The sequence below is a fragment of the Anoplopoma fimbria genome, chromosome 15, assembly GCF_027596085.1.
Source record: "Anoplopoma fimbria isolate UVic2021 breed Golden Eagle Sablefish chromosome 15, Afim_UVic_2022, whole genome shotgun sequence".
NCBI lineage: Eukaryota > Metazoa > Chordata > Actinopteri > Perciformes > Anoplopomatidae > Anoplopoma > Anoplopoma fimbria.
In genome coordinates, this window is record NC_072463.1 from 10,159,620 (window position 1) to 10,172,616 (window position 12,997).

General features: G+C 40.0%; 1 protein-coding gene across 1 annotated transcript in view; it reads right to left on the reverse strand.

Moving 5' to 3' along the window:
- nrxn3a (neurexin 3a) overlaps window positions 1-12,678 on the reverse strand; it is a 166,636-nt gene extending 153,958 nt beyond the window's left edge. The window contains exons 1-3 of the mRNA XM_054613239.1: window positions 11,994-12,678; window positions 2,323-2,343; window positions 1,609-1,635 (exon numbers count right to left, since the gene is read on the reverse strand). Coding sequence (XP_054469214.1) covers window positions 1,609-1,635; window positions 2,323-2,343; window positions 11,994-12,678 — 733 coding nt within the window. The remainder of the gene's footprint in view (window positions 1-1,608; window positions 1,636-2,322; window positions 2,344-11,993) is intronic.
- Window positions 12,679-12,997: the final 319 nt, after the last annotated feature.

Genomic DNA, 12,997 nt, shown 5'->3' on the forward strand with positions numbered 1-12,997 from the left:
CAGCTACTGCATTCAGCCTTGGAATCATCTTCAGAGATTAGAAGATGAAAATGTACGGATTTTCAGCTTTCTTGCCTTTATATTGTTGTTTATGATAAATAAGTAATCAATTAATTTTGGATGTGTATATTTCATAAGAATGACATGTGTCTTTCTGTCTACCATTTGGTACTCTTCATATTAAAATTGTTACATCATTCATCATGTCATTTAATATTTTTGAAATATTTGATTTATTATTGCTGCATTCACACAGTGTCTATAAGTGCTTTTCCAATTGAATACTGCTCATTGCAGTGGTTATCCCCACTACAGCCTGGTCTTCAGTCCATTTGAAGAACCTTAATTAGCTTATCATCTATGTTACATATTCGTGGTGGTTCATTAAAAAGTGAACCCAGAGTGACACAAAGTGTTTTCTGATCTGGACAACAGTGCCCTTTTTTTGTTTTTGAAAAGCTAAGGTGAAGGTTTGGTTAGGTTTAACGAAAGATCATGGTTTCAGTTCAAATAAATACTTAGTAACGGTTAGGGAACCTCTGTTGTCATGGTTCCAACAATAACTTGTTGGTAAGGGCATGGCCGTTAAAAGAAACCAACATCCCGTATTAAAGGCATTTTGTTGACCCATCCATTTGGCCTCAAGTAAATGTAAAGACAAATTACAGAGGTACCTCTGTGTAATATTAGATTTTTAATGAAATATCGGGTAATTTGAACACAAATTTTGGGATTATTATCTCCTTTCATGACACATTTTTTCACACTGGGAACATTTGCATATTCCCTTGTCAATAATTTGCACATTCAATCCTCTGTTTTAAACACTGTACAGCGTTTTTAATTACAAAATGGATATATTTGGCATCTTAACTTTTGCAGGACTTGTTTCTCTAACTGTGTCTAAATCCCAAATCAAATTCCTTGTGTGTAAAAAAAATGTGGGGGTATTGTAAGTAACATTTTTCTCTCTGAGGTGTACTGGATTAGAAGTATAAAGTAGCATAAAATGGAAATGCTGAAGTAGTACAACTTCCTGAAAATTGTACTTTAGTACAGTACTTGGTACATACAGTACTTGGTACATACAGTACTTGGTACATACAGCAGGTACTTTTCTTATTTCCCACGGCTGCTGGACTGCAAACCGATGAAGTCTATGTTGGTTGTATCTTCTATTGTACCCGATGGCTCAGATATTACATGTTTCACAAGTCAGGAGCTAAGATGGCAGATGCTGCTACTCTGCTAAATAAGGCTAGGCTAGTTACCTTTTACCCTTACTGTCAGCAGAAGCGACTTATCAGAACTGCATTTAGTTAGTACCAGTTTTTATATTTTATTTAAATTGACTTATATAGAAGAAACTGCTTATGAAAACCGTGATTATTAGTAAAGGCTGGAAAGGGTTAGGGTTAGGTGGCTGAAGGCCAGTGAATAACAGAAACGTCCTAGTGGTTGAGTAGTAGTTTCTGCTTCGTAGGGCAGTTCAGCAGAATGATAAAATCACACTGTATATAGAAAAATGCACTCAAAACATGCAGCTCAACACTACAAACACACACACAAAGCACAGACATGAGAGAGAAGAGGGAAGGAGAGGCATACCTTGTTCTGCCATCATATGTGCAAAGCCTTGAGAACAAAAAGAGAGGAAAGGGGAAGAGGGTAAGAGACAGAGATCTCTTGAGCAAAGAGCACACTTAGTTTCAATACTTTTTGGTATTGTGATGATACATGTTTTCCGAGGACGGAAGCAGGGCATCAGAACACACTAACAGGTCACACAAAGCTTCCTGTGGCATTCATCATTAGAAATACCAGCATGTTTGCAGAAAAACGAAATCTTAACTAAATCTAGGGCCATGTAACAATAACTGTGTTTCCATCTACCTATTCTTATGTTATTTTTAAATTTGCACATAAATTAAATTCAAAATATTGCAAAACTAGAATAAGCGTCTCACTGTTCTATGCCTCTGTCATCCAGACAAGTTCCAGTTCACATCCATGTCTGTACAAAATGTCATCACTTGTTTTGAGAGGTCAAAGTGACCTTTGAAGAAATTCGCTCAAGGTGTTATAAGATATTGTGCTTAAATAAAATGGACCGGACAGACAACCAGAACCCAATGCCTCCAGCCTAGCTGTCCCCCGTGTGGAGGCATACTAACATTATGCTTGCCTGAGGTGGAAAAGTACCAGTTGCCTCATATTGCAGGAATCACCAATACCAGATACAATTTTTGTATTGTCCTTGTCTGTCTGGATATCTGCAGCAAGGGTGTCATATATTTACATTTAGTTTTCATTCAAACTTACCTGGCATATTGTTGTTGACCTCTGGAATACAAGGGGAGAGAGAAAACAAGCAAACAAAGCCAGGATTAGAAACACTCGTATTACTTGCATGCTGAATATCATGCAAAATACTATACGCTGTATAGTCCATACAAAGGACTGGCAGTGGGCACAGCCATGTGCATGTAATTTACAATGCAGGCAGTTTAAGCATTGAAGGTTTAAAGCAGAAAGCATTCAGTCTCATTAGATAAGGTATCTAGAAGAGGCAGAAGGAATCTCTTCCTCCACAAGTAAACACACTGATGACAAATGTTATGTGCTTCAGAGAAAGTTATTTGTAAAGTTATAACTGGTGAAAAATAAAATGAATAACAATAAATAATGACATATAAAACTACACTTTTCAAATACTAACAGGGTGTTGCACAGTGTGCAGAATTTACAATGATGAAACTTATTAACTCACACATTAACAACTAATCCAATAGGGCTTTTACCATTGTTACCTGAATATTTAATGCTTTAATATCTTAATAATTTTTTTGATTTTTTTAAAAAACAATAATTGTAATGCAGAATAAACTTATCTGTACTTTTGATAGCTGTTCGGATTTTATTTTTTAAGTCAGGCACAGATGAATCATCTAAGAGAAACATAAATATATTCTTAATTTCTATTTGTCAAGCGTGCCATGAAATCTGAGAATAAAACTCGCAAAATACTGAACAGAGCAAGGAGTTTATATTTCCCTCTAAAGGCCCGACACCAAAACCAGACAAAGCTCATCAAAATAACTGCTCTTCTTTGATTATTGAAATACATGTGGCCCCATAGTTAGGCCACCCACAGAAATCAAGTAGCTGGAAAATGAAGTTAAAGGTTATTGAATAGAGATGCAGTGAATTATTTTAGTGGGGGTTAATCAGAATAAGTCAGAATTCCACCAGATATGCATTATATAGTAATTTAGTTTTAGTGAGGACTTTCAGCTGTGCTCCAACATGGAATGAGTGTGTCTGCGATGATCTTTTGTCCTATCTTACCAGAACAGAGGATCACTCTTGACAGAGCGACATTAGAGCTGACACATCTGCACGCACTGCTTGTATTGCTATCTTTGAAAGGATCAATTTCAGTTTACAACCAGTGTGAGGGCACTGTGGTCCTGCCTCCTGCTGTGACCCGGCTGACACCCACTGCTACTTCCATTATTATTATTAGTCACATTACTAATACTATTCCCCATATCATTATTTTAATTCTACTATAGGCATTGCTGCTGTTATAAGTAGTCTCCATTTTTTCCTTCGTTACTCTGCTTACTACTCTTATTATATGAATCATTTATGTCACATACATTGAATGTGTTGTATCTCTGTTATGCTGTTCATTCTGTACACATGACATCTATTGCATTCTGTCCATCCTGGGAGAAGGATCCCTCCTCTGTCGTTCTCCCATAGGTTTCTTCCTTTTTTCTCCCTGTTAAAGGGGTTTTTTAGGGGAGTTTTTCCTGTGCCGATGTGAGGGAAGGACAGAGGATGTCACATGTGTACAGATTGTAAAGCCCTCTGAGGCAAATTTGTAATTTGTGATTTTGGGCTATACAAAATAAACTGAATTGAATTGAATCGATTCAGCAAGGTAATCAGATTTGGCTCCCGTGCGTGTATATATAAGCATTCTGCGAAATATTTTCATTTGCTTTTCTTCTGAAAGTGAGATGAGAAGATGGATAACAATCTCATAAATGTATTAATATACACACACAAAACAGACTTATCAACACCTCAAAAGCTCACTATTTAATATCTTGGATTTTGTTTGTTCAGTCATTACACACAGAGTTGTAAAAATATTTTTGGGGATTTATAGTTTTCACTTGAAGTCACGTCCCTAGGGGAACGCCCCCTTGGAGGGCCAAACAGTGCTGTTCTGTGCTGCCCGTCAGACAACAAAGTGAGTGATTTCTGTCATTTTGCCAAAAACGTGGGATAGTTGCACTGACCCACTAGGAGACAAGCCTGGGCCGTGTCAAAGGTAGGCTCAAGTAAACACTGAGTATATTAAATGTTGTATTTTTGTGTAAGGCAGATATATATAAGATATATTCTCCACAAGATAGATGTAAATATCGTCAAGTGGAGTTCTGGAAGGTATTCGGTGGATTTGAGTGACTGAAATCTGGCGGCGGGTGCTATCTATGGATCGCAAGTGCCCAAAACCTGCATTTTGATCTTATATCTTAGTTTTTCTTCAGTTGAGAGTTAAATCAAATATCTGTAGCTTGAAACAGGAGGAAAAGGGACTGGCTTGTCCTGCCTTTCTATGGTGTCCAGTGCAAGCATCCTTGTAGGCCCATAGTTTTGCCCTCCAGGTCACCATGCATGTCACGTGATAGCAAACTAGGAATTGGATGATTAGAAGATTCTGTGTTATTTTAATTCTTAATGCAATACGCACAGAAACCTTTCAGACTGAGCCCGTTGTATTTCTTTTATTCTATCTGTTGTTAAAATTCATAATAACAGAAAAAATTGAATTAATCATGGTGGTGCAATGGAAGCACTAGTCCCAAACAAGGCTAATGAATGTATGACATTAGCAAGAAGCTATGGTTTAAAAGCCAAGAGCTCCATCACAACTGTCTAATCTTTTCTACAACCTTTGTGATGCGACCATGACCATGGCCGCTTCCAAGCTCATCTCATCGCCTGCCAGAAACTTTGCAGCTTTAAATTCCGCATCTCTATATTCATTTATTTCTTTTTCGTAAAGTGCTTTGCACTGGGTGACAAAGTGAACCAGTATATCAGATGACATTTTCAATGATGACATTTGCAGGGACGGTGGCTCTGATTGGTCAAACAACCCTGTTTTAGCTTTTGAGGAATGCGAAAAAAAACTTTAATAATGGACAAAAGCTTTGGAGTTGTAAATATTGAGGTGCAGATTTGTCCAGTATGGATGAAATTAGGATACTGGACTGCGACCGAGGTTGTGCCATAAAAAGTACCAATGTAACCAAAAAAAAGAGCGAGCCGAGTTGAGCAGAGCCCAGCGCAGCGCAGCACGCAGTGGAAATGCAGCATTAGTGCCCTTTATGGAGGATTGACAGAAGCTCGGGAGAAAGTAGATTAACAATTTCATCTTTCAGTTCTCTCTCCCACTCCAGTTTGATTTTCTGCCTAATCCATCATTAGAAGCTCATTCTCTCTCTGTCCCTCTCTCCTGATGAACAGCTGTATTCACTGCCTTCTCCTGCTCTAAGATTATTTTGTTCTCTATCTTGACCTACTTCCTTAGGAAATTTACTTCCCCTATATTGTGCCTCTGTTTCTGTCACCAGGCTTTGGTGTGTGTGCATGTGCGTGTGCATGTGCATGTGCATGTGCGCGTTGACAGAGAGAGACAGGCCTGCAAACACATACATATTTAATAAAGTACCAGTAAACACTAACAGGTACAACTCCCAGTGACAGGCTAGACAGCATTGAACTCAATACAAATACTGTACAATGGAGCTCTGAATTATGTTCTCTCTGTCATGAATCTAAAATCTATATCCTCCAGCTCTCCTCAAAAATGTCTCCCAAATATAAAATCCAAACCGATCACCATTCTTTGAGGTGACTCAGCGGATCTGAGAAAACCGTATTTATTCATCAGTGGACACATAACTTAGGTAAGAGCATGATTCTCTCTTTTAATTCAATAGCAAAAAGGTGAGGCGAGGATAGCGGGGGATTAGAGCTCAAAGTAGATTACTTGAAAGGATGATTCATGACGTGTTGGATAAAAAAGGAAAGCACAGTGATTAATTAAGTATTTCAAATGCTGCTTTCTTTCATCAGTACTGGCTAAACTGATGCTTCCTTTTATTTTTACACACTAAAGGATTGAGTCCTAACGGTGAAGGGAGCTTGATTATTACTGTTTTCATCATGGTGTAGCAGCCATCATCACCAGACATGCTTTATGCTGATATGAACATGCGGGTGGCTGGAGAAACAGACAGGGAGGGCTGCTGAAGCCATCTGGTCGTGTTGGGGTAGCAACGGCATACAGCTGGTGGATCGCCGGCTTGGTGACACACCGGGCTGAGATCTGTTAGAGAGGGAACCTCAGACTGACCGCCGCTGTGTTTCCTGGTTTCTGCTTGGCAGACAGAGGGCCTTTTTATGTGTGTTTGATTTACACCTCTGTATATTTTGCGGGGTTTGTCTTGAATACTTTAACAGAGAACGCAAATATTACTTGGCTGAAAAGTGACACTTTTCTTCAGAATAAGGTACATTTTTTCCCGAGGCATCAACCACTCACATTGTGCAGAGCGAGTAGAGCTGCGTCTATATTTATGAAACATCAAAATGTTCGAACTTTGGCAAAGACCGTGAAGGACAAGTTCCACTCCTTCCGTTCTTACCTTTCACAATAAATGCGTGAAAACGCCTTTAGAAAGTTTAGCAAAACCATGATCTTTTTTCATTTTTGTTGTCTGAAAAGATATTTTTTTGGCGTAAGTAAACGTACATTGGAAGTGTATTTTGAAAAGACCCTATGCAAGTTACGCGAAAATGACACCCATCCTTGACACGTCCAAAATTGACACTAGAGGGGAAACTAGAGTTTCTTAGTTTAAAGCTTAGGACCACGGATCGAGCGGTGGTATTTGATGAGTTGGGAGTTACAATGGGTTGTCACAGTCCCATCAGATTAGATGACCAATTAGTTCAAAGGACTGCTGCTGTGTGGTTCATACATACAGGATACACCTCAGTTCCTCTCACTGACTTCCTCAGGGAACGTTCTCTGTCCGCATCTCCTTAAAGACACATCTAAGTTATTGGAACATCCTCAATGACGCCAGTCCTTGACCAATATCTGGTACACTGGCTGGAGGACAAAGGACAGGGGGAAGCTGAATTAGCATATTGCAAAGCACCCTTTGTGTCCTTCTAGATGACATGGACAAACAACGTATTTTGTTGTTTAATTTGAAGGACTTTTGATTAGGTCCTTATGTCAGGAACAAAAATGTACAGAAAATATAATTGAACACATGACTAAATAGATCAAATGTGATCCAAATGACTTAACACTTTCTGAAAAGGCTTAACAAACGTCAAAACTCTGTACAACTGTTTGTAATTCAGATTGCAATTTGTTTATCTTTGATCATAAGGTAAACAGTAGAAAAACTGTTCCCGCTGGCATTTCAATTTGAAATGTCTGAAGTGTTGAGTTAAGGTTACCAAAAAAAAGGCTTACTAGAAGTTACTGATTAATGAGTGGATGAAAACAGTAACTTTGAGAAAAAAGAGAGCAGCAGAGTGGTGGTGAGCATAGTGTGATTCCATATGAGAATATGGCATTTATTTTATTCGATTTGAGAATACGGTATATAGTGCATACATTCAAACAAATGGAGAGTAACTCAGGACAGTGTTTGTCATCCCATCTTTACAGACTGAGTGATACGATTCTTTATAGCTGTGTTACTTCCTCCACATCAGTCTTGAGATACATTTCATGTTTGTGTAAACAAATAAAATAAAGTGCATTAGGATAGGTGTCGGACATTTGACGATAAGTACTTATTGGTTCAGTTTTTGCTTTCGGCATTGTATTCTCTCCCTGATGTATTTAAAAAGCAAATAAACCACCAGTCCACCTCAGCCAGCCTCATTAAGCCTGTAACTTATCCCTAACAATCAGCATTCCCTGTTCCACTCACCTGAGAGAGGGAGAGGCCGACATAAATCAACACTGGGAACAGGTCGCAATGTGGAGGCCGTGAATCAAGGTTGGGAAAGGCGGCCTATCAGCCTACAAGGGTCACCAGTGCCCTCGCTTCGATGTCTCAGAGAGTCACGCATCACAGCGCTGAGCGGGGAGGTGGAGCGGGGAGGTGGCGTGTATGTTTTGGGGATAGAACTGACATGACGATGAGGGAGTCGGGAGAGGGTGGATATGTAACGATACATACATAAGAATGACTGTATACACCACATTCAAACACTTCTTAACTAACAGAGTCCAAAATAGTGCAAGTAAATGTGAGACATGTAATTTACAACTATATCTACTCTACTGGGATAAAAGGAACCGTCATGGTAGCCCGTTGTGGATATTCTGCCAGAACATTAATGATCCCAGAGGATGATTCCTAATATTTTTGGTGGCCCTAACTTCAAAATTTCCCTTTGACCCATATCAGTTTCCCTGCAGGATGTCATAGTGGAAGCACATTACACTTCTGCTGTCAGAATGACTTATATAACAGTGTAGGCTTATTAAGTGTTCCTGGGAGAACCCCTGATATAGCTTGGACATAACGGGTGACAGAATGAATCCCACAGGATATAAGACTGAAAATGTAAACGGGCAGATTAAATTGAACGTTACTGAGTATATACATTTTTCCAAAAAGACAAAGCTTTTCCGAGTAAAAATGTTCACTTGAACAAAAGTCGATCTAATAAGGAAACTGCCATGAAAAAGCCTCATTGTCTTTCATTTAGAGCCACCCTCAGGATATAGAGATATACATGTTTAGCCCCACTAGTTGTGGCCTGCTGGAGAGAGATTTAAAAGATGGGGCTTATTAAAAACAGGGATCTTTGTGAGTTGTTCGTCTGCCAGTCATCTCAGCTACTGATCTCATCAATCTAATCAGAGTTTATCAGAAATCACATTTAAATATAAGAAAAGATTAGATTAGATATTAAATTAGGTATGGATTATGCCAAATATATTTCGTTAAGGCAATTGGATGGTTCACAATCACATTTATTAACGAATGACGCAACAAAAGGGAGCAATTAATGATGTCTTGCCAAAGGACACTTCGACTTGCAGACCGGAGGAGCTGGATGTAGCTCCTTCACTCTGCTCTTTATGTTTTTCCCATGCTAAGCCACTTGGGCATTTGATAAGACGGATTAAATTTTTTGTGAAGCGAGGTATAGCGCCACATAGTGTCTGTGTCCTTATCGGTGGGTGTATGTGGTGAGGTTCAAGGAAAGTAGTGTTTTAAGCAGTGATAAAATCTGATTTGCCTCAAGTTTGGGAGAGACGCTGTTCCTTTGTTGAAGTGCTGAACTTGTTCATTCTACACTCTTTCCTGGAATCTGTATTATAATTCATCTGCTTGTTTCTCCTAGTCAGTTTGTTTAGTGCAGATGCTCCTGATACCACTAAACTGGCGGATGGGGAGGTTTTATAGGTGCTGTAGATGGAAAGATTAAATGTTAAATGTCCGGCCCTCTCCTTTAAAAGGATTGTCCAAAAATCATATTGGGAATTTTTTCCCATGCTGCCATGTCATACCTTGTGACTTTTTTATCATACAGAAACATAAGTTCCGTTGTCACAGTGAGTGGGTGACCTTGTGGTTTATTTATCTTATATCAGCCAGGGTGCACAGCAGGTGTAATATTATGGGAGCTCTCCAGAGAACGCAAACTGATGTAAAACTAGAGACCTTTGCCTTGTTTTGGTTCTCACAGATGTCTAACCAAAGAACACAGAAAGACTGAAACAAATGTACACAAACTCACAAGTTAAATAAGACTTGTAATGTTGTACATTAAAAGGAAAAGAAGCTAGAATTACCGCCTCCTGGTTGTATGGTAACCCGTCAAGTTGATGTTTGTCCAAAATGTCATCACTTCATCATTAGACATTTGTGCAAAATTCTGCATATGTGCACAAAATTGTGACAGTGACTTTTGACCAGTAATATATAATAGGTTAATCATTGAGTCCAAGAGGACTCTTGTGCCAAATTTGAAGAAATTCCCTCTCAAAATATCAAATTCAGGACAGACAAAAAGCCTGCTGTTGCCAGCTTAGGGGCATAAACATACAACCAATTATTAACAAAAGCTGATATATCTATCGATATATGAATCTCTATATATCAATAGATATATGGATATATCTATATCTATAGATATATATATATATATCAGCTTTTGTTAATAATATAATAATAATAATATATCTATCTAAATCTATACACACACACACACACACACACACACACAGAGCAGGGAGAGCCGTATAGAAAGTGTCTCCTCCAGCTACAGCGAGTCCTCCAATATCCTGATGACGTGACGAAGCAGATTTTCTTGAATACTTAACACATCAGCAAGTCTTCTGCTGCTAGACAATAAAAAGACAAAAACATTTCTACCCTCGGAGCCCACACCTTTCACACAAATGCCCCTAAGTTAGAGCAGCTAAGCAATATCACACACACACACACACACACACACACACACACACACACACACACACACACACACACACACACACACACACACACACACACACACACACACACACACACACACACACACACACACACACACACACACACACACACACACACACACACACACACACACACACCATCCTTGTCTTTATTTCAAACTCCGGGGGAGATAGATTAAACAAACCTAATCTTTGAATTCCAGATTCTCTGGCCTTTTGTCTGTGTGCAGGGGATTTGGCGTCAGCCCGAATGAGATGTAAATTCCATATTTGTGAGAGGTTAAGAAGAGTGCTCAAATTCAGAAATGGGGGGGAAAATAGCTAAACAAATATATTACAACAATTACCTCTGATCTGAACTAATTAATGGAAAAGACTCTCATCTAATTGGTGTATTGATTATCTCATGAGGAGTCAGATTATTATGTACTCCTCAGCTGCTGGAAGCAGCCCCAGAATGTGTATTGAATGTGTATCATTTAGAACATGACAAGAGTCCAGTCCTTTTTCAGAGCCCAGAAAGAGAGTAGAGCTTCCGGGATCCATTTCATGTGCTGAATGCATGTTCACCAATTACCACCGCAAAAAAAGCTATTATCACAGAATTGTAAGTGTTCAGGATTTATCAAATCACAGGAAACCAAGTTTCTACATAAAGCAAGTGAACGTGCCTTTTAATTTGGCCTGCAGGGAGGAAATACTGGGGGGAAGGGGGAATGAGTAAAGGGCTTTTTTATTAATAGAAATCCATGTCGGTCTTGGTACAAGCAGATGTGGAGCGATTGAAACACAGCTCTGGTAAATTCTCAGCACAAAAGGGTGTGATAAAACACCTGCCATCTTGTGATTGGGTGAAGAAAGGGGGCTCAGGAGGCCCCATTCTCTATAGGCGTCCTTATCACTGCCTGCAGGACTGACACCATTAACCTGTGCCTCACTGGCTAACCGTGCTTGGATTAGCTCTCTGATTTTAAAGCTCAGTCCGCGAGAGAAAGACAGAGCGAGAGCGAGAGAGCGAGAGCGAGAACGAGAACGAGAAAGAGAAAGAGAAAGAGAACGAGAAAGAGAAAGAGTGTATAGGATAATAGTAAGCATTGGGAGAACGAAGCAAGCCCACACATTCAGACCGCCTCAGAGCCGTGATGATTGGTATAATAGCAGAAACAATCCTTACTACAGAGATACAAGCCCCTTCAGAGCTGGACAGGTGCAGCTCTCCAAATGTGAAAGAACCCTCAATGAAGCCAGGGCTTCTTTTGAATAGATCATGTGGATGAATTTCACCTAATACTTCACTAGTTGGAATTGCATTGAATGAATATGTAAAATGGTTAGGATATATAAAAAAAAAAAAAGAAATAAGCCAAATCTATCAGGTTGAATGACAGTGTCATGTGTCATGTGTTACCTTCACTGCAGAAGCGGCCCTTGTATTCGGTTTTGGAGCAGTCACAGACGGGCTCTCCATCCATCACCGAGCATGTACCTCCATTCTCACACGGGTTCACCGTGCACCATCCTTCTGACTCCAGGGGAACCTTAAGGCTTCCCAGGAATAGGGGGTGTGAGATGCCATATTCGAGGTCTATAATTGAGCCCCTGAAGGGCTGCATGTTTTGCACCGTGGGCAGTGTGAGCGCACCTTGGCGGATATCCTGAGGCACTCCACCCAGGAACAGATCGCTGACTATTTTCATGAAGAGACGCTGCGGCCGCACCTCATCTGCTTTGGCCTGGCCATCCAGTACTAGCACTGTGCGCAGGTTATACCTGCTCAGACTGGCAAAGTGCCACCTGCCGTCATCCACCCTTCTGTCAGACATGACAGTGGTCTCAGCACAGTCGATGCTGAAACTAAGCTGCAGTCGTCCCTCCACCAATGACAGCTGCAGAAAGTCACAGTAGCCACCATCGTCAAAGTACAGCAGCAGCGCCTCCGAGGTCTCTGTCTTGAACTGGAAGCTGAGGTCACCGCGGGTGCTGGCATCCCAGCGGAGGAAGCGTGCCCACTGACCTGGTGTACCTAAAAACTCAAGTCCCAGACATGTGCTGAGGAAAACTTGCAGACTGATAGAAAAACCTACAAGACCCATAGTGTCTGAGGAAAAGTCAATCAGATTGAAATCTTAGGACGGTCAAACTGAATTTCAAGGATCCCAACTTTTTGGTGCAGAGATATATTCCGATAAATATTTCTTATAAAAATATTTTTTTTAAGGGAAAAGGGCAGTTGCAGGAGAACAGTCGTTGTGGTTAACAGTCTTAGGGTCAGTATGTTCACATCAGTAAATTGTCCAGTAGTTGCAGGGCAGTGGTCGTATAGAGGAATTGTTCTTTTCCTCAGTAGAGTTAAAGAGAGGACCAGCAGGTGGAGGTGATGTTTTAATACGTTTCTTTTACACTTCAGGAACA